General features: G+C 53.3%; 2 protein-coding genes and 1 long non-coding RNA gene across 3 annotated transcripts in view; 1 reads left to right on the top strand and 2 right to left on the bottom strand.

Moving 5' to 3' along the window:
• Positions 1-1,484, bottom strand: part of LOC115031508 (uncharacterized) — a 151,845-nt gene extending 150,361 nt beyond the window's left edge. The window contains exon 1 of the long non-coding RNA XR_015047999.1: positions 1,440-1,484. This is a non-coding gene — a long non-coding RNA (uncharacterized LOC115031508). The remainder of the gene's footprint in view (positions 1-1,439) is intronic.
• A 7,987-nt stretch (positions 1,485-9,471) lies between these two features.
• Cnfn (cornifelin) lies at positions 9,472-10,672 on the top strand. Its single transcript, XM_021168987.2, has 4 exons — positions 9,472-9,508; positions 9,948-10,058; positions 10,340-10,476; positions 10,583-10,672. The coding sequence occupies exons 1-4, from the start codon at positions 9,472-9,474 to the stop codon at positions 10,670-10,672; spliced, it is 375 nt and encodes a 124-aa protein (XP_021024646.1).
• A 1,091-nt stretch (positions 10,673-11,763) lies between these two features.
• Megf8 (multiple EGF like domains 8) overlaps positions 11,764-25,272 on the bottom strand; it is a 52,241-nt gene continuing 38,732 nt past the window's right edge. The window contains exons 31-41 of the mRNA XM_021166329.3: positions 25,010-25,241; positions 23,834-23,957; positions 23,456-23,669; positions 22,985-23,199; positions 19,908-20,115; positions 19,592-19,751; positions 19,134-19,326; positions 18,486-18,656; positions 18,092-18,222; positions 17,583-17,715; positions 11,764-15,061 (exon numbers count right to left, since the gene is read on the bottom strand). Of these exons, the coding sequence (XP_021021988.1) occupies positions 13,793-15,061; positions 17,583-17,715; positions 18,092-18,222; positions 18,486-18,656; positions 19,134-19,326; positions 19,592-19,751; positions 19,908-20,115; positions 22,985-23,199; positions 23,456-23,669; positions 23,834-23,957; positions 25,010-25,241 (3,050 nt within the window). The 3' untranslated portion in view covers positions 11,764-13,792. The remainder of the gene's footprint in view (positions 15,062-17,582; positions 17,716-18,091; positions 18,223-18,485; positions 18,657-19,133; positions 19,327-19,591; positions 19,752-19,907; positions 20,116-22,984; positions 23,200-23,455; positions 23,670-23,833; positions 23,958-25,009; positions 25,242-25,272) is intronic.

The following is a 25,272-nucleotide window of genomic DNA, read 5'->3' on the forward strand; positions in this document are numbered from 1 at the left end:
TCGACAGGGTGGGGAGCAGAGAAGATGGAACAGGTTTTAATCGTGTCAGAAAGGGAGAGACTAGATGTAGAAGCACAATTGGCTTCTAAAAGGAGAGGGTAGCAGGGGACCCCCTCCCTCAAGGGGGCTTACCCAGGTAACTTCTAAATCAAAACCTGACACAGAAAAACAGGCACGGTGGCTCATACCTATAACAGGTGGAAGGTTCAAGCAGGACTTCCATCAGTCTGAGGCCACTCTAGGCTACATAGTGAATAGTAAGGTCATTGTGTAGTCCAGGCTGGCCCCAAACTATGGTCCAGAGGGAGACCCTGAAAAAAAAACTTAACCTAGAATTCCCAAAAGGAGTTGTATCCAGGCACTAAATACACCTCCATTCTGCTCCTAGTTCATCAAGTATGGATGCCCCTAGGATGAACAGCAGTCCCAAGCCTTGTCTCAGAAACCCCTTTGTCCTCCTAGCCCACCCAACGCTCATCCTGCCTCTACCACTTGTCTCAGCTTCTGCCCGGGTCCAGGCTCCACCCTATTTCTACCTAGGCTCTGGAGAGAACCACCTCTTGGTCTAATGGCATCTCCAGCTCTGGTTCCTGTTCTAACCTAGCCCAGTCAGAGCTAGGCTAACTAGCATCCCTGGCACTAACACCGTCGATGATTTTACACACACACACATACACACACACACACACACACACACACACACACAGAGTGAGAGAGACAGAGACAGGGAGACAGAGTTCAGTTCCTAGGTCTGGCTGCTGCCCACCTCCTCATTCTCTTCCTGCCTTACAGCTCCCCTTGTGGTTATGAGGACAGCATGAGTCTTCTATTTCTGGAAGTACCTAAGCACGGCAATTCATGAACCTCTAGGTCTCCCTGCCTTTGCACAGGCTGAAACCCTCTCACAACCTCTGTGCCACCTACCACTCTTCCAAGAGCCAGCTCCAATGAGTGGCCCCTCCTCTGGAAATTCTTTCCTACCATGACAACCCCGATTCCTGTGCCTCCCCCACCCCTTCACACCCTTGACCATCAATGCCTGTCGTCCCCTCTGACCTGAGCTCCCTGAAGGGCAGCGCCCAGGTCTGACTCATCTTGATCACCACAGTCCCCAGCATCAAGCCTGGCACACCAGAAAGCCCAGGAAATGTTTGTTTAAGTAATGAGTGGTTGAGTGAGTGAGTGAGCGCTGAGTTAGTGGATGACATTACGAGGGAATCGTGAGTGAATTCATGACAGCAGGAAGTGAACGGAGGGAAGTGCAGGACAAGCAAGGAAGGTAGAATCGATGGGTACATTTTTAAGGTTGCACATCCCTGAACTCAGCTAGTCCAGTGGCGCCCTGACTAAGCTCCCTCACCCCTACGCTACAAGGCCGGCTGTTTTCCCACCAGGCTGTACGCAAAATCCCAATACTGGTCATTCTGGAAAGGACTTACCTGGACCAACCAGGAGAGCTGGTTTCCTCTCGAGTACCTTCGGCTTTTAGTCGAACCGAACCGATCCCAATGGGGCAGGTTTCTTGTCTATTGGCAGATTGGCTGAAACTAACGGAGAATGACGTCTCCGGGAGCCTATCGCTGTCCTACATGGACTGCAGCCCCGCCCATTCAGGAAAGCACCCCTAAGAAGTGTCAGGTCCTCTGGAGAGAGCCAGGCCGGCTGAAGGCGTGGTTGGAATGGCCAAGAATAGAGCTTTGGGCCCCTGGTACCTGAGGTGTTTCCAAGCGTTCTACTTTCTTTCCTCTCCTCCCTCTTTTTCCAGTATTGAGGATAGAACCCAGGGCTTTTCGTATGCCAGGCAAGGTCTCTACTACCGGGCACTGAACCTCAACTCTTTTAGTTGCACAGACTGGCCTTGAACTCACCTTAGCCTCCAGAGTGCTTAGGATTCCAGGGCTGAGCCATCCATTCCCAACAGCCCTTGCGTCGGGGGTGGGGGGGCGAGGGGCGGGAAAGCCACACTCCTTGATCCTAAAAGATCGGGGCACTTAGTACCTGAGAAGGGAGAGATTAGCCGTCAGGGTTTTTGTGTCTGAGAATAAGAAACCTAACTATGTCCAAAGAATTAGAAATCTAAAAAATTGGGTTCCAGGTATTTGGACGCCACTGTGAGTCACTCTGATTTACCTCCTCTGGATGACAGATCTGGGTTTCAGAATTTTGTGAGGCTATTTGTGGGATTGTGTCATGGCTTGCCCCTAGGCAAGTTTTCTGAGTCTGAGGTGGAGCCTGTACTAGAAGGGAGGTGGGAGGGGAACTCTTAGTCTGGATGTCATTTCTACTTGTGACCCTGCCAAGTAAGCCAGGGACAGAGCTTCCTGCAGAAGGAGCCCGTGTGGGGAGGAGACTTGAGAATAACATGAAAGCAAAGAAGAAAAACAAAGATACCAAAGAAGAGATTAAAAATAATAAAACAATAATAACAGTTCTCTTGCCTTGAATTTACTGAGACCTGGGTTCTGTACTAAAGCATTTCACATAATTATTCGGTGTTTTCCTCATAGTTCTAAGCGATTGGTGCATCATTAGTGTTGCCATTATTATTATTATTATCCCCATTTTACAAGTGAGAAAATTGAGATCCAGCGCAGGACAATCAAGATAGAGATGTAAGTGGGAAGAAAAAGATACAGGTGTAAAGAGAACGCAAAAGAAGATGAGATTAATTAACAAGGCGGAGGAAGGAGCAGGAAAAGATGGACTGTAAACTAAGGGAGGGGCCTGAGAGCGAGACTCTGGAAGGTGGTAAGCAGTTGCTAGAGCCTAGGACTCCCAGGGCTCAGGGGAGGCAGGACCGGAGATGAAGACTTCGGGGTATTTCCTCCCCGGTTTCAGCCTTGTTCAAGCCTTCTTACTGTGGGTGTTGGGCCAAGTTGGGGTCAAAAACAGTGATTAGGAAGAGGCAACTATGCCATTATAGCAGTAAGGGACGATAAGAAAATGATTCATGGGGGGGTGACCCAGGCTGGGAGGGGCCTTTCCGCAGCGTCTGTTCTTTAATCTGGGTAGATCATGCCCCAGGGAGGACTGGGCACAGGCCCCCTCCCTCCCTGTCTCTGTTTCTCCATCACTTAGAACTGTGGCTGTCGCACATTCTGGACACAGGAGGGTACTCCTGGGAACGGTAAGAACTTTCTGGTGGATTTCACTCCAGACACTTGAACACTTGTCCATCTGTCCAAGAAGCTCTTCCCACCCTGCCATTACTCTAATGGCGCCATCATGCTTAAGCTCCACCCACCTGCCCTTTCACCCTGTCTCTCCACAAACCACTGGGCCAACCAAACCCACTAAAGAGAAACTGGGGGGCTGGTGAGATGGCTCAGTGGGTAAGAGCACCCGACTGCTCTTCCGAAGGTCCAGAGTTCAAATCTCAGCAACCACATGGTGGCTCACAACCATCCGCAACGAGATCTGGCGCCCTCTTCTGGAGTGTCTGAAGACAGTTACAGTGTACTTACATATAATAAATAAATAAATCTTTAAAAAAAAAAAAAGAGAGAGAGAAACTGGAGCTCATTTTGGGAGCTCTCAGCTTCCTAGAGTCCTCAGGAACTGAAAGAGGTGTTCTCAAGTCTCCAGCTTCAGACATACTCCCGGTGCCTTCATCAGAGATGCAAGCGAGATCACACCAAAAGGCCAGCCCTCAACAAGTTAGGTGTGGTCTTACTAAGCTAGCACCCACGGAGCACCTATAACCTCTGAGCACAAACAAAAACAGCCCCACAATCGCAGAATCACCTGCACTGACAGAAATCTCCTCCCAACGCAAGGGAAACATACAGCCCAGTCGTGCAATTACATGACCAGCTGCTGATAAGCCTCCTGGAGGGAGAATGAGCAAGACACTTGGTTGTGTTCTGGCTTGTACCCACAGCAACAAGCTGGACACATAAAGCTGCCCCATCATTACCATAAATACAGTGGGTTTGTGTGTGTGTGTGTGTGTGTGTGTGTGTGTGTGTGTGTGTGTGTGTTTCCTTGTGCGGCTCCAAGCCTTGCACCCCAAACATCCTGTTTGAACCTCTTGGCAATGCTATTTGAAACAATTATTCTTCTAGATTGGGAAAACTGAAGCAAAGAGACTAATTTTTATAGCCAGAGGCTGTGGGGGGGAGGGGAGACTGACAACCTGTGTTTGATCACTAGGACCCACAAGGCAAAGGGAAAGAACTCACTCTCTCGAGTTGTCCTGGCCTCTATACCTGTGCACACAAACACACAAGAATTTTTAAAAACATAATAAATAAGTAATTAGGGTTAAAACCCAGGTTCCCTAACTCAAGAGTATATTACCTAAGGTTATTTCTCAGTAAATGCAGATATATCATAGCTGGACACGTTGCCACAGCAAGAAGACTGAACATTCAAGATGAACCTGGACTGTACAGCAAATTCCAGATCTCCCTTATGCTGTCTGGTTCTGGCTGTTTGTTGTATAACTTTCGAGAAAAGTATCTATGTACTGCCCGGTAGAAAGGGTGCACATGAACCGAGGTGAGATCCTATCAGGAACAATGTGGAAAATAATAGATACATTTACTGGGGTCACCTACGGGTGCACGTGCATCTGACTCACAAGCAGCTGCACCACGGGAAGTCCACCTCCCTCGGTGCCTGCCTTTTCAATGCATTCGTATTTCTGGGTTCCGTAGAGCCAGGGCGAGAGGGACTGGAGGCTGGAGTCTCAAGGGAGGGTCTTGGGATGATCCTGTGAAGGTTGTATGACCTTCTCTCTTCCAGCCCCTTTCCCTCAGGCCTAATTATCTACTGTCCCTGCCGTGACATCGAGGCCAAGGTCTCAGATCACCGCGTCTGTTGTGCTCCACAATGGCAATGGACAGATCAGTGCTCAAAGAAGGGTCTGCGAGGTTGCTGGTCCCTTAAAGAGCCTTGCTGAGTGACCCTAGCGACCTGAGTTGACCTCAGTTGACCCTGGGTCCATCCTCAGAAACTGACTCCATAAAGTTGCCCTGTGTTTTCCGAATTGTGTGTGTGTGTGTGTGTGTGTGTGTGTGTGTGTACACGTGCACATGCCATAACAAGCATGTGGAGGTAGGTCAGAGGACAACTTATAGGAGTTCCTTTCAACCATGTGTATTCTGTGCATTAGGCTTGGCAGCAAGCAGTCTAAGCCATTTCACTGGCCCAATAATAATGATTGTTGTAGAAAAAAAAAATAAAGAGTTAAACAGCTTACACTAAAGTAGTGACACTTTGTCCTGAAAACCTCTAACAAACAGATAATTAATAGATAGATAGATAGATAGATAGATAGATAGATAGATAGATAGATAAACAGAGAGAGAGAGAGAGAGAGAGAGAGAGAGAGAGAGAGAGAGAGAGAGAGAGAGAGAGAACTAGTACAGGAACATAGTCCCAGAACCTAGGAGGCTGAGGCAGGAAGACCAGCTCATGCTATGTAATGGGTTCAAGGGCTGTGGGACACCTAGTGGGTCTAAGGCATGCCTGGGATACCTAACGAATTCCTTTATAAAGAACCTCTTTATCAATGTCACATACAACCACATAATGTCACATACAGTCACATAACCACACAAAGAGATACAACACACCCAAACCAGGCAGCAAGTAACACACCCAATGTTCCCCGAGTCCCTCCTGTTCTGCTGGGTTGGCCCTTAAGGAAGCAGTAGGCTTAGGATAGAAAGGGGGGCCCCCACCACTTGTCCTCTCAGCCAGACTGGTTCCACCAGCGCTGTGGATGGCATAACCTGTCTTAGTTGTGAAACCCATGTTGGGCAACTGGGCTCAAATGTGGATGCCTGAATTCCGGACAGAGATGGGAAGCCCAGACTCTGGTGTACTGAGGGGGTAGGGGGCTGGGTGCCAGGCACATTCTCAGGGTGAGGAGGAGGAACCTGGGACCCGGACACCCAGGTTCTGGGAATGCAGTACCACAACCCCACTGGTTTTTGTTGTTGAAGGAGGAGCTCCAGTTATGCTGAATAAAATACAAGAAGCCCAATGCAATCTGAAATTCCAATAAATAATTAGATTTTGTTTTAGTAGAAGTATATTCTCGTGTAAGGATATTGACAACATATTCATCATCTCTCTGAAATTCCAGTTGGACCTGGTGTGGTGGGGCACACCCATAATCCCAGTCCTCATGCCAGGGCAGGAAGATTCCAAGTTCAAGGACAACCTGGACTTCATTTTAATGTGTGAGTACATTTTGTGTATGTGCATGTGTACATGCAAGTGTCTTTGAGGATCCAAACTTGGGAGATTCTAACACTCTTTTCTGGCCTATGTGAGCACCAGGCACAGTCCTGGCGCACAGACATACGTGTAGGCCAAAAAATCTGTACGCAGAAAATATCTTAAATATTTAAAAACTGAACTAATGCATACACTGTATGTATCTGTCCACCACAGAAGGGGGACAAGGTCAAACACCTACTGGCTGGGTCATGAGTCCTCCCCAGCTCCGCAGACCTCATCCCCTCCGTTCTTGGATCTCTTTCCCCTCCCCCACGCCAAGCCACCTCACAACTGCCCAGCCTCAGTTTCTTCACCTACACCCGTGGCTGTATCTAATCGGGATACGTCAGTCAGTCAACCTAAGGACGACTCAGAGAGTCATCTGAGGAGCCCACGGCCCTCAGTTATGACTGGTCCTGAGTCATTTACGGTCCATTTTCAGGAGTGGTATGGGGAAGGGGCCATGTCCTAGAGAGCAGGCCTGGATAAGGGCAGAGATGGGGAGAGAAACAGTGATGTGAGACAGAGACCTCAGGATGAGGATACCCAGGCACGGGGTCTGGGAGGAGGGAGACCAAGAGATGAGGACACAAACACACACTTGTCAAAATGGGCTTGCAAAGATGAGGAGAGGAAGTGAGGGGTCTGACAGCTCATGCTTGCAATCCAAGAACTCAGGTGGCTGAGGCAGGAGGATCACCCTAAGTTTGAGGCCAGCCTAACTACATACAGAGTAAAACCCAGCTTCAAAATAAAAATTATTATTAATAATAATAATAATAATAATAAAAAGATGGGAGGAAGGAAGCTAGTTGGGGATGCTGCGCTGGGCCGAGTGCTTGCCTTGCATAGACAAGGCCCTGGGTTGGACCCCCAGTGCCAGGTTCTGTAGTTCTGTTTGTATGATCTCAGTACTTGGAGATGAAGGCAAAATGTTCAAGTCCATCCTCAGTTACACAGTGAGTCAGAAGCCAGCCTTGGAGACGTGAGGGCCTGTCTCCAAAACAAAACAAAAACGGGGGGGGGGGAATAAAGATGCAAAGATAAGTAGATGGGGACTCAGAGCTGAAGTGGGCAATGCCACCCATGCATGTAGGCCTCACCCCAAAAGACAGACACGCACAAGCAAAATGATGCTCACTACCATATGTCTGGGGCCATTTGGGTGGTGCCAGGAGACAGAGTGTTGGATATGTGGAGAAAGCTGTGGTCATAGGCCGTCAGGATCCCAGGCTGGCAGGTGATCCATTTGTTGTCCCCTCATCCCCACACACTGTGGCGTGGTGACACAACCTCTCCTAGAGTTGACACCCCGATTTTCTGGTACCTCCTATATTTTGGGGGTGACACCCATGGTAGGAACCCCACCCAACTCTAATGCCGCTTCCTTACTGAGTCACCTACAACCCTGTCAGGCCTGTTGAGGGGAAACTTTGGTGAATCAAGTACCCAAGACCCAGTCCCTTAATCCCTGAGGAATTCATTGGGAATTTGGATCTAGCTCTCTAGGAACACACAGCCTAGACTAGGGTCACCAGAGTCTAGACCCTCTTTTAGATTAAGAGGCCCAGGCTCAGCCCTTCTCCCTCAAACTCATAAGCCCCAACCCCAGCCCTCCTCCCTCAGATCCAGAAGGAGTCCAGACCCCAGCCCTCCTCCCTCCGTTCATGGATCCAGACTCTTCCCTCAGACCCAGGTTCCAGATCCCAGCCTCCTCTCTCAGACTCCAGTATCAGCTTTCCCCCTTCAGACCCAGGAGTCTAGGCCCCATACCTCCTCCCTCAGATTCACATTCCAGACCTCCCCATCTCTGCTCCTATCGCACTCAGGTGTTAACTGGGACCAGACACAACCCCCAGGTTTCTTGTCAGTCCCCAGCCCCCTCCCTTCCCATGTGAAGCAGAGATGAGGTGCAATATTTACTTTGGTCCTCACATGAATCGCCCCCTAAAACACGTGACTGTCCCCCACTGACCCCATGTCTCCGGGTCTTGAACAGTACACTGAGGAGGAACCCGCTCCCACTCTGAATAACACACCAGGCATCCCTCCCTAACCCCTCACTCTCTCCCTGCCTCTCCAGATCTTGCAGTTCTGTCTCTCAACATCTATGCCTACCTGTCTTCATCCTCTCAATTCCCATCTCCCGTCACCCATCTTCCCTATCTCCCCTGCCCTGGGTCCCTGCTCCCTCTTCCCCAGTCTCCTTCTTCCTGTCCATTCTCCATCTCTGACTCCGTTTCTCTCTCTTCCCACTCTTGTTTCTACCTCTGCCGCAGGTCTTCAGTCCTGAGAGATGAGACAAGAGGGGAAGTGGGGTGTGGGGAACAGAGAGGAAAGGGAGGATGGAAAATCCAGGGGGAAGGGAAGAGGGTCAGGCAGACCGGCTAGTCTCCCTTGGCATCTCTGTCAGAGCCCCGCCCAGGGCTGTGTGGCCTGGCCCATATAAGCAGCTCCTGGCCTCACACTGAGAACTTAGTGTCTGCTGTCACCAAGAACCTCTATCTCTATCCCCTCACGTGGATCTGCAGGTAGGACCGTCTCCTCCCTAAGTCCCTGCTCTCCGGCAGGCACCTCCGCTCGGTTCTCTGCCTATCTGGCTCACAGCTCCCTGACTGTCTCTGACTGACTGTCACTGACTGGGATCATCTTATTCTTTCTCAATGCTTCATCTCCCCAGCCTCACCTTTCCAACCTGACTGGTACGGAGTTGGATTTAGAAATTCTGGGGCCCAGCACCCAGTCTCAGAGCCTGTTTGGACTGGTCTATCATCAGGCATTTCTCTTCTGTCTCTGAGCCTATAGCCCTCTGTAAAATCAGCTTGTAGAGGTACCATGTTCCACGCTTGTGGCTGTCTCACAGTGTCTCTGCGAGCACCTGGCTCAGAGTTCTTTCCCATCTGTCTCTGCCATACCTGGCTGCCTTTGCTCTCGCTGGACAAGGATTTGTCTCTCTCCAACTCTGCCTCTGCTCCAAGAAGGGTCCTCTGGGGTCTGTCGGGCAGCTGTTAAAACGATGGGCGAGTAGTTCGCCCACCTACCCATCCCAGCAAACAGGTTAACTTGGCCTCTTTCTCTTCAGCTCCCTCCCCCTCCCCTGAGAGTTCGCCTCCCCCAGTGCCCTAGTCCCTTGCCCTCCCCTGCCTAGTATCCAGCATCCCTTGGACAGACTACATTGCTGTTGCCGTAGCCGTCCCCTGCAGCCGTTCACACAGCAGCCACCTCCTCAGGGCCAGCAAGATGCAGTTTGAGATGCACGACCACGTGAAAGGCAAAGGTGGGGTCACTGAATGCACCAGCAACCCTCTAGGTGCCAGGAACCTGGCTGCCTCCCTCCCCTGGGCACCATGGCTTCGAAAACAAATGGCACTTGCTTCTACCCCAGAGGCCCCAGGAAATATTGGAGCCCAGTCATGGAGGAGGAGGTGGTGGTATGTGTAGCCAAGTCCAGGCTCTGCCCAGCTGTGGTGCCCACTTTCCCTCCTGACTTTGGCTCAACCAGATGTGTAGTTTGGCAACAGCAGCAGAGACAGACTAGGGGTGTTGATGACCGAATGTGACAGATAGGAATGGGGAGGAGGTACAGTGATGTTTCCTCCAGTGGGCGGCCAGGTGGCCTGCCCAGACTGCCCGGCAGAAGGAAGGGCGGCAGGGGTGGCGCGGCTCAGAAGGTCCTGCCAGGATGCCTGTTGATCCCCCTTCTCTTACTTCCACAGCCATGTCATATCCAGTGACTAGTCAGCCTCAGTGCGCCAACACCTGCTACCAGACACAGCTCAGCGATTGGCACACGGGCCTCACCGACTGTTGCAACGACATGCCCGTCTGTGAGTATCCGAGGAAGATGGGGAGGGAGGGAAACTCACGCTACACTCCTGCAGTCTTCACTCTGCCTGGGATCCCATTATCCAACCCTGAGCCTCCTCACGGTGACCCCACTCCCTAACCAGCCACTAACCCACCCCACCCAGAGCCCGATCGCTTTGGGTCTTCGTTTCCTTCTCTATAACTGTCCTCCTGGAGCCCGCATCCCCTCCGTGCCACCGCACGTGCCCTCCTCGGGGGCAAACACAGCAGGCCCGGGACCTGACCGTTCTGCCCTGTCCAGGTCTGTGCGGCACTTTCGCCCCGCTGTGCCTCGCCTGCCGCATCTCCGACGACTTTGGGGAGTGCTGCTGTGCGCCCTACCTGCCCGGAGGTCTGCACTCTCTGCGCACCGGCATGAGGGAGCGCTACCACATCCAGGTGCGCGCCAATCCCAGACCACAGGGGTTGAGACTGGGGACCTTCACCTGGAACCCCAGAACAAAGCTCCTGACCTTTCTCAATTTCTCTCTTTCCCACCCTCCAGGGCTCCGTCGGGCACGACTGGGCTGCCCTCACCTTTTGCCTGCCCTGCGCCCTCTGTCAGATGGCGCGGGAACTGAAGATTCGAGAGTAAAGACAGTCTTGGTCCTTGGTCCTTGGTCTTGCCTGGCCTCCCTGGGAGGCCACTCCTTGGAAATCCTGTCCCACTGCCCCTGTCCCATCGCCAAAAAAATACACCCACAATAAAAACCTGAAAACCAACCCCACCTACAAGTTTTTATTGTCGCGGGGAAGGACTCTGGGTGCAATGGGAGGTTTGCTGGGGGGGATGGGATGCATGAAAGGCGGCTCCGGTGTATCAGACAAGACAGGTTTAATAGGACTGGCCGTGTAGATTACTTCCTGGAAGCGCCTCACAAAGTAGAACCATTAGCCCCGAGGCTGCAGATGGCCTATCTGAAGTACTGTCCGCATCCTGAAATGAGCCAACCCAGACAGTCTACGGATAGATCCCCAAGCCTGCTGCAAACCCTGCACTCTGCATGCTGAGGCAGATAATTTAAAAGAGACCCAGGCTGCATGGTATGAGGGCAGCCTGGGCAGCATATTGAGACTCTGCCTCAAATAAAACTTTTAAAATATTAAGAAAAAAAGTTAAACTCTTCAAACAATGCTCTCCCCTGCTCAGTCAGTATCTACAGACACTATAAAAGAGAGTTTTAATTTCATGTGTATGGGTATTGTGCTTGAACATACCACAGATGTGCAGTGCCCAAAGGGAGTTGGATTCCCCATAACCTGTTCTCCCATCGGCCTTGAGACAAGATGGGCCTTTGGGAAAAGGCCCCCCAAGGCTAGTCCCTCATCAGCTAGCTTATCATACTGAAGTTCATTACCACCTCCTCAACTCAACTCACTGACTTCTCCTGGCAGCATTTCCTGCAAAAGGAGCTAACTAGAACATGCTTGGGTCTCAGAATTCCTGGGATCCAGTCTTTACCTTGCCATTTCTGTGTTATCTTAGTGAGTTTATAAACCCTTTCAAGCCTGTTTTCACCTCTGAGGGTAGCAATTCTTAATATGTAAAATAAACAAACTATAAGAGATGGATCAGTGGTTAAGAGCTCTGGCTGCTCTTGGGGAGGAGTTTGATACACAGAGCCCACACGGCAGCTCACAACTGCCTGTAACTCTAGTTAGAGAGGGTCTGACATCCTCCACCCACATGCACTCGAGCACACACACACACATGCACACTCACGCACACATACACACACACATAATTTTTTTAAAGCCAAGTTTATGCTCACATTTCATAGGGCCACCATCAGCTCATAAAAGCAAAACTCTTATGGGGCCAGTGTACCGCCTGAAAATACTATGTCACTCAATAGCCACGTGGCCATGCACTGAAGCAAGTGACTTGTGTTGGGGCCAAGCTCACATAGAAAGTGCACTGTTGAGCATCTGCAGCACGTTGAGGCTGAGGCCAGCGATCTCAGGCTGGCATCTGCCCTTGCATCCAGGCTTTGGCATTCCAAGTCTTTGATGCTGAGTTTACTTCAGAGGATGCTCATCCACACCCAGCTGCCAGGGCCCTGCAGCTTCTGCCCTCACCAGCACCACCAGTTCTCCGTGCTCAATATCTCCGGTTTAAACAATGGTTTCTGTGTTCTGTGCCCCAGGGGGGGTTCTTGTCTAATGACAATCACTGGGACACAGACTGTCTGATCCTCCCTGAGCCAAACTGTGGCAGGGACAAAGAAAGGCTCAAAGACTGTCCCTGCCCATTGTCCCGCCATCTCTCTTCTGGGGAATGAGAGATCCTGTTGTGGAACCCTGCTCGGGATACACATCTTGGAAGTGGGGCCAGGACAAAGACACATGTTCCACTCATCCAGAGCCCATCCCTCCCTCCCCTGCACAGATGAAGTTAAGATGCACAAGTCTTCTCCACGCTTTATTCTTTGCCTCAGTTGCCCTCCTATCATAGAGATGTGACCCCTGCTGACATGCACACATTAGCAGGATCACATCAGACCGGGGTAACTGCAGCAAGGGGAAGAGGATGGGTCCAACCCCCACCCCAGGACCAAAACAGTGGCCAGAAGTTGGGAGTCTTGGGAAAGCAAGAGTCCCAAGCTCAGGCAGCTGCCTAGGACTGGGGGAGGAGAGAGCTCCTAAGTCCAAAATGGAGATCCAGGTGGGGGTGGTCTCTGTGCAGAGTTCCAGAGAAAAAGCCAAATGATGGCTCCTCCAGGGTCTCCCAGCCCACACCTGCCAGGGCGAGATGTGAGGCATCTCAGGCAAAGGATTTGCCTCTGAGGCTGCCTTTAAATAAGCCTACATCTCCAGGTTCTGCTGGTGGCCCTGGTCCAGCCTGGCAGCGGCTCGCTGCTCCTACAGCGGGCGGTTGCACTGTCCTGTCCTCTCAGTAGCTGCCTGCTTTTGTCAGCGCTAAACTCACCCCAGGGCACTCGATCCTTCCTGTATGAACCCGCAGTCACGCCTGGAAGCCCACAAGCTCCAGCCTGCCCCAGATTAGTAACGACCTCACTGTCCACCCATAGCCCAGGACATAAAGTGGTCATTCTGGATATGTCCTCTTCCCTACCCTAACATCTGCACCACTGTCACATCCTGCCACTCATCCTCCTCCTGCCCAGTTACCCACCTGCTGCGTCTTCTGTGCCCACCAGCCCACTCTTCTCCCCAGAGCTGAAGCCCCTCATTTACCACCACAGAATTGTCCAACCGCTGCCCACTGCCCTGAGACTAAAACCCAGCTCAGCCTACACTTGATCTGGGTTGCAGTGGCCAGGTTTCTGGTTCTTGTAATAAGACAAACCGCTTCCAGCCTCGGGCCCTTCAGTCTTACAGTTCCCTCGACTCTTGAATTTGTTTCCCAAAGATCTTCCCTCTGCCTGTCACCTTTCTCAGCCCAGTTCCTCCAAATGCTTCATCAACTTTACCTCAGTGCCACACTGCGTGTATGTGTGTGTGCATGTGGGCACGTGTCTCCTTCTACAAGAACTCAAGTCCCACCAGATGAGGGAACCTCCTCTCACCTCCTGCTTTGCTCTGTACCCACAACTGTGCTAGGCACAAAGTAATAAATAGTTGCTAAATGCAGAACAAAGGGGGAACCCTGGGAAAAGGGAGCCAGTAGTTTCTGAAGACTGTCCAGGGGATCTCTAGTTCAGAGTGGCCCCATCAGGCAACATGGTAGCTGTAGAAGAGGGCCCTTGACAGGTCAAAGGGACATGCTAGTGAGATTGTCCTGACTCAACAGTCCCTTCCGGCCTCCACCACCCCCGTGTCCACTGCCTCCAGCACCCCCGCTGCCCCCACAGTACTCATGGAGCCGATGACGCAGAGTGACGAGGGCTGACCCAAGGCAGGCCCCATTGGGAGCATGAGGCCCCCCAGGCAGCTGGAGCAGCAGAGTGGCCACACCAGCCATGCCATCTTCTGTGGGCTCAAGGGTGATGGGTCCAGCTCGTAGGCCAGCTGTGGTGGCAGGGAGGGCTGGTGGGCAGCACCCGCCTCCCATGGGTCCCCAGGGACCCCCGGCTCCTGTCAGCAACAGGGGTGCTAGGAAAGGCTCAGAGCGGCGGAAGGCAGGAGGGGGGAGCCCAGCTGGCTTCCACGCAGGTGCTGGGCCTGCAGGGTCTGGAGGGAAGCAGACAGTAACCTTGGCAAAGGGGCGGCTGGCCATCTTGGTCATCTCCTGCAGGTGCCGGCGCTGCTCTTGTCGCTGGTCCAGAGCCTGCTTGGCCTTCCAGAGGAGCACACAGAGTGAGAGGAAGAGGAAGAAGCAGGAAAAGAAGACAGAGAAGAAGACGAACAGGTCAATGTGGGCCTGGTCTTGCCGGAAGAAGAGCAGGCCCTGTGAGTCTGCCGAGCCGTTGGCACCAGGCCCGTTGGGGTCTCCTACACCCAGCAGCAGCAGGTAGAAGCGGCTGGATTTGAGGGCGTGGTGCTCATGGGGATAGGTGATCACCAGCCTGTCCCGCACACTGCGGACCACCAGCACTGCCGAGGGTTCCGTCACTGTGACGTAGGTAATCAGGCCCCGTGGCCACACCTCCCGGACCCGTGGCTCCACCGGAGATCCTGGCCCACTTCCAGCCCCCAATCCTCCTAGGTCCGCAGCCACCCGAGGTACACCATCAGCAGGAGGCGGGGGAGGTGGGGGAGGTGGAGGTGGCTGGATGTGCACAGTGTGGACGCCTGTGTCAGGGGCCACTCGGACCACAAAAGTGTCATAGGAGGTGGAGACATAGAGGTCCACAGCGCCGAAGGTCACGTCTAGTGTCAGGCGAATGTCCACATTGGTGAACTTGGGTTGGACGCCAAACAGCACGGTGCGGCCAGGACCCAGGGCCCGGCGCTTTGGCTCATGGAAGCAGTTGGTCTGGGAAGTGGGGTCCAGGCAGCACTCTTGTTCCACAGAGATGAGTCGGTAACACTGCTGGCCACCTAGCGGGCTCCCGTGGAATGACTCGCGGCACTTAGCACACTGTGACAGGGCAGGAGTGGAGTTGGCCATCAGGGCTGAGCTCAGTGTAGCAACCCTCAATGCCAGTCATGGCACTGTGCCCAGCACACCCTACCTGCACCCCAGCGTGGCGCTCTCAGCCATGAGACTTCTATGAGGTTCTGACCGTACATCCTCACGTGTGGCCCTCTGCCATTGACCAGACCTCACTGAACCTCTGTACTGAGAGGAACCAAGGTTTGCTCAGGGAACTGAAATCATATTCACATCCTGTGGCTCAGCATTTGAGTGGTCAGCATCTCCTGCCCACCTCCTCCCTGCCTAGGCGGCTCCACAGGTCCACTTGCCTGACACTGTCACTTCAGCCCAAAGTGTCACCTTTTTACAGAGGCCTTCCTCAGTCATGGTCACCATGTCTACCACTTAGTCATGGTGGTTATTACATGGCTCGTTATTACTGCTATAATTATTAGAACCAAATAAACACTACTTGGGGCAGCCAACAGAGGGGTTGGAGGAGGTCTGTACTGACCGCCAGCCCACTCTAGCAAAGGCCAATGGCTGTGTCTGAAAGTATTGAGAGTGTTTTGTTTTGTTTCATTTTTTGCTGGGCATAGTGACACATATCAGTAATCCTAATATAGGAGGATTTACAGCTCTACCACTGAGCCACGCCCCCAGCCCCTCACTGGGGGATTCTAGGCAGGGGCTCTACCACTGAGCCACGCCCCCAGCCCCTCACTGGTGGATTCTAGGCAGGGGCTCTACCACTGAGCCACGCCCCCAGCCCCTCAGTGGGGAATTCTAGGCAGGGGCTCTACCACTGAGCCATGCCCCCAGCCCCTCACTGGGGGATTCTAGGCAGGGGCTCTACCACTGAGCCATGCCCCCAGCCCCTCACTGGGGGATTCTAGGCAGGGGCTCTACCACTGAGCCACGCCCCCAGCCCCTCACTGGGGGATTCTAGGCAGGGGCTCTACCACTGAGTCTCGCCCCCAGCCCCTCACTGGGGGATTCTAGGCAGGGGCTCTACCACTGAGCCATACCCTTAGCCCCTTACTGGGAGATTTGGGGCAGGTACTTTATATCATAGAGGCATGCTTTCAGGCCCTCAATGAGCTATGTATGTATGTATGTATGTATGCATATGTGTATGTATGCCCATGTGTAATTTATATGTGAGCATATTTTGTGTGTGTGCACATGTATATGCAAGTGAATTTGAAGATCCAAACTTGGGTCTTCTTGAGACTGTGTGTCTCTGGCTGGCCACAAACTCAAAGAGATCCACCTGCCTCTTCTTCCCAAATGCTGGGACTAAAGGTGTGTGCCACCATGCCCAGCAATAAACTTAGGTCTTAGAGCTTGGGTAGCAGACACTTTACTAACTGAGCTATCTAACTGGCATCCCCAGCAAGCCTTTCAATCATACAGCAGTATAGCCAACTTTCTGGTCTAGGATGAGAAGGATGGAGGTTGGTAAGGCTGGTCTGGGTGGGGCTACACCTCAGTGAGACAGGAAGATGTTCCCTTGGGCCTGGAGAGAGGCTGCGTGGGGGAGTGGGGCAGAGCAGTCAGCCAGCCTCCCTGCTTCAGAAATGAGAAATGGGCATAAGGGGGATTTGGGTTTGGTTTCACTAGATTAAGTCTTGCACCATGCAGGCCCAGTACTGACAGAATCCTCCTGCCTCAGCCTCCTAAGAACTAGGATCACAGGCTGGAGCCACAGACCTGGCTCACAAGGGGGATTTAAATCTAAGTTTAGAATTAATGAGAACCCTCATCAGCCAGAATTTCACATGGTGGGGAAAGGCAGGTGGGACAAAAACCTCCCCAAAGTAGCAAAGCTGGCACAGGGAGGGCAGAGTCAAGTCACAGTGACATTTCTGACATCACTGTGACTTCTTGGATGCAGCCATTCCTACATGCAGGTCCCAGAGCACACAGGCTCTTGTTGGCCCTGTTGCTGTTCTGTTGAGATAGGATCTCACTTAGCACAGGCTGGTGTCACATATCTCTGTAGCTTCTGATCCTCTTGCCTCTGCCTCCCGAGGGCCGGGGTCACATAAATGCCACCGCCCTAGGCTTCTGCAGTGTAGGAGAGAAAGCCAGGGCTGCGCGTGCACACCAGGCAAGCGCTCCAGCAGCTGAGCCACACTGTAAGACTACTGTTTTTGAAACCGTATCCCTCTATTGCCCAGGCTGGCCTTGAACTCAGGGTCCTCCTCAGCCCCTGGGACAGCTGGCATGTGCCACTGCACCCAGTCAGACCTGTTTTCAGAGTCAAAACATTTGCTTTTCCCCTAAGCTACTCTAAGGTGGGTTTCTGGCTTTTGCAACCTGTAGTCTGTGATTGTCACAGTCAGAGCCCCTGAGGTCCTGCATCTGGACTCTGGGCCACAGCCCGGGGCTCAGCAATGTACAAGATGACCTCCATCCCAAACCAGGTCCACAGCCCGGATCCTGGACCCGGATCCCCTCATCCCAGCTCCGCCCTTTGCTCCTGTGGCACCAAGTCCAGGAGCTGGCTTCCCAGACACACCTGGTACTTATAGCAGTCTCGGCGGTCACTGGGAGAGCTGCCCTGGCAGGTGCCTGTCTCTGTGTTGTTCTGACATGGGCATCCTGTTCCATCCTGCTCATTACAGGTGTCAGCGTGGCCATTACACTGGCACCTGAGAATGGGAGAGAGGGGGGTGAATGCTCTGACTCAGAGGTCAAGTCCACTGCCCCAGCCACGGGGTCCTTGAGTAACAATCTGCTCAGACTGTCTCCAGTTTTCTGAAGTTTCAGAAGGGCAGGCCTCCTTCCTCAGCAGCCTTCTGTGGATTCGGGAGACCAGGCTCCCTCCAGGTCTGTCTGCAGCCCTTTTTGCAGACCTCTGATGTGGGGACCTCTCAGCTGGGTTCCACCCACGTTCCCCACCCACTGCTCGCCCTCCAGCTTTCTTAAACTTCATTCGCTTCTGACAAGAGAGGGCTAGGCAAGGGAGGTCTAATTCCCAGGGTTACTCCCGGTGAGAAGGGCGAGGGCCAGGCTCCTTCCTCTTACTTGGTACATTTCCCGTCCAGGAGGAAGTAGCCGTGGAGGCAGCTCTCACATCTGTCCCCGTAGCTGTTGTTCTGACAGTTCACACACACAGCTTCATCTTCACTGGGACCTTCTGCCACCCAGGTTTCAATCTGGCCAACAAGGGCACAGAGAGACATGGGCCAGCCCTTCTCCCTCAGACACAGGGGTGTAGGCCTTAGCTTCCTCCCTCAGACACAAGGGTCCAGGCCCTACCTCTTCCTTCAGATACAGGGGTCCAGGCCCTATATCTCCCCCCAGACACAAGGGTCCAGGCCCAGTCTTCCTCCCTCAGGGACAAGGGTGCAGGCCCAGTCTTCCTCCCTCAGGCCCAGTCTCCTCCTCAGACTCATGAGTGCAGACTTCATTCCCTCACCTCCTCTGGATCCAGTGAGTACTTCTCTGGCTCCTTTCTGGCCATTTCTAGCTCTTTCCTGGAGACACACACATGGCTGTTCCCGCGACAGAAGGCATGGCAGGGTCGGCAGGTCCCACCGCCCAAAGCTGAACCCACGAACAGTGGGAGACACTGCTCACAGTGGCTACCCTAGTAACAAAGGAAAGTTCCATCCAAAGGGCTGGGGAAACATGGGACAGGGAGACACAAGGGTTGGGCACCTGGTCTGGCCCTGTCAGCTGGGCTGCGGTTTAGCCCCACCCTTCACTCACTTGCCCCAGCCCTTAAGTCCTAAGTAGCAAAGGCGTCCACACACCCAGGCTCCCCAGCTATTCTGTCTACTACTACACAGTCCCCAAAGTCTTTTCACATCTCCCCAGAATAGGGTTCTCCCACCCCTTCCCTGCCCATGGCTTCTCAGGACTGGGAATTAGCCTTAAGATGCCTCAGCCCGAGGGCTGGGGTGTGACTCAGTGGTACAGCACTTGCCTAGCATGTCAAATGCCCTGGGTTCCATCCCAGCACCACCAAAATAGACTTTAAAAAAACAATAAAAGGCCTCTTCTAAGCAGACTCAGGGGCTCGGGTTCGGCCAGGGCCTGAGGGGCTGGGCGGCAGGTCCCATACCTTGGTGTGGTTCCGGCACAGCAGGCAGTGGTCCTGTGCTCCAACGCCGGCACACTCACTGTGGCGGTTGCAGCGACACTCTGTGGAGCAGTTGCGGCCAACAAAGCCAAAGTGACAGCGGCAGTGATCAGGTTCCACACAGGATCCATTCACACAGCCCTGGGCACACACAGGGCGGCAGACGCCAGTCACACTGCAGGGACAAGCAGTGATGAGGGCAGGGGCCCAGCCTTCCCCCACGGTCCCACTCTCTTTCAGCAGGCTGCTGGCCTGGAGTCTGCCAACCCCGCCCCCACTATGCTCCTCCAGAGACTCATTCTTTCCTGGCTTCTCTACCTATTTTGTCCCCCGCACACTGGGTCGGCCAACTGCCCTCCCATCTCACAGATCGGTGCCCCTGCCCATGAGCCTGGGCTGTTTCCTTCCATGTGACTTGTGTCACCCCGACTGAGCCTCACTTGTCCATGGTGTAGCCTGTCTTGCAGCTGCACTCGTAGCCGTGGGGCTGGTCATGGCAGTTCTGGGTCTCATTGCAGTCATGGTGCCCATTTGCACACTCGTCCTCAGGGGGGCAAGACAGGAAGGCCCAGGATGCCCCGGGACGTCCACACGTTAGCCCTGACCCCAGAGGACACAGGCCTTTACCAGGAGATCTCTTCATGACTATCCCAGACCCCTGGGCCCTTCCCACCACCTCTGAGTCCCACCTCAGAACCATCTTGTTCTCTGTGCCCCTGGCCAACCACCATGCCCAGCCCCCGGAACCTCTCTCACCATCTCGGGGACCACTGAGACCTCCTTCCATGCAGTGGCCACCCCCATCCTGGCCTCCCCAGGCACACCAGCCACAGTGGGGTCGTCGCAGGCACAGGGCACACTGCGTCGCCTGAGCACAGCCCAGCGAGCAGCTCTCTGGCCCTCTAAGCAGCCGCCCACAGCCTCCAGCCATACATCGCAAGGGCAGATAGGAGGGGCTCAGACACTGTCCAGAGAAACGGGGCGGGGTGGGGGGGGAAAAGAGACAGGGAAAGAAAGTTAAATACGCTTCTCAGACTGCACCCCTTTCTCCCAGGCCCCACCCTCCATGGTTCTCGCTCAGGGTACAAGCGGGGCTATCATAAGCCTTTGCAGCCAGACATCAAGGCTAGAACTGGATGAACCCAGCACAGTAGCCCATGCTTGCAATCCCAGAAGACGGGGTGGATGGTCAAGAGTTCAGGTTACCCTTAGCTACATAGGGCAGCCTGGGCTACGTACAATGGACTAGGGTCGGGGTTCGGTGGAGCCCTGGACTGAGAGGACACTGGAATGAGATGATGAACAGATGAAGGAGATACAGGGGGAGCAGGAAGAGAACAGGCAGGCATCAGCCATCAGTCAGGCCCCAAGGGTGGTGAGACACAGACATGGAAGCTTCCAGGCCTCAGTGTTCAGCCCCTAGGAAGCCCTACTGAACTTTCTCCTTGTGACCCAAAGGGAACTGGGCGATCCCAGTACTTTGGAGGCAGAAACAGGAGAAACGAGAGGTTCCAGACAAGGGCAGGTATGACAGCTCGAAGGGTGAATTGCACATGTTGCTAAACTTGATGACTTGAGTTTGATCCCTGGAACCCATACAGGGGAAAAATTAAACTCACCCCTACAGGCTGTCTTCTGACCTCTAAACACGTGCATCCCCTCCCAGAATGAATAAATAAGTATATGTAATGAAGGAGAAGGAGGAAGAAGGAGGAGGAAGAAGGAGAAAAGTGGTCAAGATCAGCCTAGGTTAGATGAGTTGCAGGCTAGCCTGAGCTACAGAGGAAGACCATATTTTAAAAAGTGCTGTGCAGTGGCGGCGCACGCCTTTAATCCAGCACTCGGGAGGCAGAGGCAGGTGGATCTCTGTATGAGTTCAAGGCCAGCCTAGTCTACAAAGTGAGTTCCAGGACAGCCAGGACTACTGTCTTGAAAAAAATAATACATATATACATATGCATATACAAATACATATACAGCCAGAGAAACTGTCTTGAAAAAATACATACATACATATACGTATATACACACAAATACGTATATGTATGTATGTATGTATGTATATATGTATATAATAGAAATCAATAAATACATTTTAAAGATTAAAAGAAACTCTTATGTCCCATAAGTCCTATTATATCGATGCAAAGTCTCCTTTCCCTACCCAATTCCTGTACTGAAAGAAGGCAGTGACCAGACAGAGTGAGTGTCACAAGCAGGGTCACAAGCCTCAGCTTCCTCTTCTTTTTAAAAATAATGAACTTATTTTTATTTTATGGCCAACAGGCTACTTCCAGCCCAGCCAGGTGATGGAGGTATCCTGGGTGGGAAGCCAGCCTACAATTCACAAGCTATCACTTGCTGGTTGGGACTCAGACTGCTTACAGAATGAGGTCTGGGCCCTTGGGAACATACCATGAGGTATAAGAGCATTTTACTTTGTGTTTGGCCTTATGTGAAATATAAGAGGGGTGTGATTATTCTGGGCTGGCTGCCCAGGGGCAATCAGGAAGAATAAAGCATTATGCCATCCTGAAATAGAAACCCTCGTGGCTGTGGCCAGAGTTCTGAGTCTGCCGAGAGCTGGGCTGGCTGTGAGTGGAGCCCAGGGAGCACAGCCCTGCAAAGGAGTGCAGTGCTTTTGTGCCCTGGCCACGGAAGCAAGTTCTCATAAAGTCTGCTCTCTCCCTGCTGCCCCGGCACCCCAGCAGGGACTCCATCCAGGCTGTCCTGGAACGTGTGCCCTCCTGCCTCAGCCGCCTGAACCCTAGACTTACAAGGCACGTGACAGCATTTTCCTGCAATGGAATGACTGCGGGGCTGGAGAGTGGGCTCAGAGGTGAGGCACACACTGCTCTTGCACGGGACTCAAGTGAGGATCACGGCACCTGTGCAAGATCCAAACCCAGCTGAGTTCTGAGTGTGCGCACTCGTACATGTGGAGGTCAGTGAGCGGCCTCAGGCACTGTCATTTTGTCTTTGAGCCAGTCTCGCATTGGCCTGGAAGTCACTGAGTAGACTAGACTAGCCAGCAGTAGATGGGCAGCTGCGTTACTGAGTGAGCTCTCTTCCCAGGCCCAGGGCCCGAGAGATTGATTACAAGGTGCCTAAGCCAATATGCCACTCCTAGGTAAAGCTTCTAGCTGTAGAAGCTGGCAGCCCTCTCTGCTGGGACGTGCAGGAAGCACTGCTGGTTTCTCTAAGGTCACCTTTAGAATGGAAGTCCCAATGGCATGCCACACACACACACACACACACACACACACACACACTGCGGTCCACGGGGTGAAGGGTGAGGCAGAGCTGACCCAGTCAGTCCCCAGTGGCTTGGGGAGCTGGAATGTTGCCACTGCGTCCTGGCTATCAGCCTATCTATCAGCCTAGGCACGAGGAAGAGGTATCAGTGGGAATCAGACATTCCTTGCTAGATATGACAATGGAGGGCAGATCTGACTGGCCTTCCACGGGGGCAAACCAAGGCAAATGCTTTTGTCTTCCACTGGGACCACTAAATTATGCTACGTAGACACGTTTTTGGAGCTCCCAGAAGAGGACAATGTGGTAGGCAGTTAGGTCCTAGCCACCTGACTGTCAAGTACATCCACTGCCACCAGTCACATCTCCAACCCACAGGGGAGGTCCTGGCCCACCCTGTGTGACTGGGCCCTCCCTGGCAGTGTCTCACTAGGCCCTGAATATGGATGGCCCTGATGTCCTGAAAGGAGTACAGAGTTGTGATCCTAACAGCAGGAGGCATGGAAGACGAGGGAAGGAAAAGAGGACAAGGGGGAGGAGAGAGGATGCCGGGCTGGGCAGCAGGACTCGGGCATTACCTGCTGGAGGCTGCTGCTCCACACACAGTGCTGCCAGCCCCCATCTGCACCCTTGGAGGCCAGGCAGGATGTGCAGTTGGGCAGGAGGTGACAGGGTGTTGGGCAGGGCAGTGGAGGCGAGGACTCCACTGGCATAGGAGACACATTCAACAGGGAATGGCTGAAGCAAGTCCAGTCATAGGTGGGCTGCACTGACAGGATTCGGCGAGTCTCCCCTGGTGGGGGGTTGGCGGGGAGGGACAGGGTCAGTAACCAGTCTGCTTCCCGGACTCTCCTCCTTCAGAGGAGTCTAGATGCCAGCCCTTCTCCAGCCCCACCAGTTTAAGCCCTAGCACTGCCAGCTCAGCCTCAGTGTCTAGTCCCTGACCTCCCTCTCTCAGCTCCCAGCTTCCCTCTGATCCGCAGGCACCCAGGCCTCTAACCCCCCCCCCCCCATCCCCAATAAAGCAAACCGCGAGGAAGGAGGCTTACCAGTCCTCTTGAACTGCCTCGTCCACATGCACTTGCCCTCCCGCGTGCACTGCTCACAGTCAGCAGCCCCACACGCAGCCTCTGAGCAGTTGCCAGCCCAGAAGACCTCTCGCTGGTTGATTCGACAGTCATTCTCTGAGGTGCAGGACCCATTGCGCCCAATGCAGGCACCCTCTGGGCAGTTGGTACACCACTTACAACGGGGAATGGATGCCTGTGGGGGGAAGATGGAGTTGGTGGGCTCTGTGAGGCTCAGTATCCTTTCTTCCTACCCAATCAATCACAGATGACAAGTTCCATGGTTCCTGAGATGCAGGGATGGGTAGGGCAGTAACCACAATGGAGACCAGTATCCCTGCCCCTCTACCCACCACTCACCTCTCCATCTCCAGGCTGCAGGGTCCGAGGATGGCGGGCCAGGCACTCACTGCAGGTCCGCAGCCTCCGACATTCCTCAGGTGAGCGAGGCATTGGGGAGCAAGGGGGCACCCCACAACCCAGCCTAGAGGACATGAGGTTAGCTCACTCACTCATCTAGGACTTATGCTTTGTCTCTTGTACACGGTCCTACAGAAGCCTCCACCATGTCCCAAGCTGCATACCTCAGGATCCTGGTTAGCCCCATCCCTTTGTGATACGTGCCCTCCTGCCACTGAACCTAAGGCATCACCAACCGTCTCCTCCCCCTCCCTACCCCTTCCCAAAACAGTATTCTTCCTCTCACACAGCCAAAGGCCAAGGTCTCTCTGTGCCACCTTCCCTTGCCACTCTGCCCCCCACAAGCACTTTAGGAATCTCTCTGCTTAGGCCTCCAATTTCCATCCTTCCCCAACCCCCCAGTCCACAGCATAGGTCCGAAATTCCTTGGAAATGAATGGGTTTTTAGCATTTTCCAGATTTTAGAAAAACAGTGAGTACTCCTGCTATGACACACAGGCCCACAGGTGTGTGTGTGTGTGTGTGTGTGTGTGTGTGTGTGTGTGTGTGTGTTTGGGGTCAGCATCCCATAATCACATCCATTAACCATTCTGCACGATGCATGATGACACGCTCCACTGCCTATCTTGGGACAAACAGAACCCCTAAGTAGGCTTCCATCATGGCACCCAGGCAGACGAATGAGTTAACCAAGGGACTAGTTGGTTTTCAGGGGCATCTGTGCTCCTGCAGTTGAGGAGGCTGCAGATTTGGTCAGAGCCTGGTCCCAGCCAGGTACTGGAAGCCTTTTCTGAGCTGCCCTTCTGGTCTCAGTGTCTTCCCATACAGATATCCTGGGTGCAGCACCACTCTCAATCTTTGCTGGTCTAAACTATGCTATACATGGAGAAGCAAGTTCCAACCCAGTTTCTCCAGAAGGGGAGACACTAAGGTACAAGCAGAGTTCAGACTGGAGTCCTTCCAATCACCTCCACTTCTGATAATCATTCTCTTCCCCATGTGTGAAGCAGAACCTGACAGTCGAACTTCAAGACCCCCCAAGTCCATCTCACTCCCTAACACCCTCAGAGGACACCAGTGTGTACTGTGCCATGGACTGTCAGTCACTATGGTTACCTGTGGGCCTGGTCCCCAGACAGGCAAGCACCATGGCACCAGGTGCAGGCCCCAGACTGATTACAAGCTTCAGGTGAAGGCAGCAGACGGCAGGGGTCGGGGGGCAAGGTCAATGCCAGCAGGCGGCCCAAGGCTACTCCCCCAAATCCTCCAGAGATGTACAGGCGGCTACCCACTGCTGCCACTGCATGGGCCACAGACTCCTCCATCGGGGACCCCACAAAGGCTGGACCTGAAGAAAGATGGGGTGTTCTGAGAAGTAG

Source organism: Mus caroli, unplaced genomic scaffold, assembly GCF_978045245.1.
Source record: "Mus caroli unplaced genomic scaffold, Mus_caroli_1 scaffold_8, whole genome shotgun sequence".
In the NCBI taxonomy this organism is placed as follows: Eukaryota; Metazoa; Chordata; class Mammalia; order Rodentia; family Muridae; genus Mus; species Mus caroli.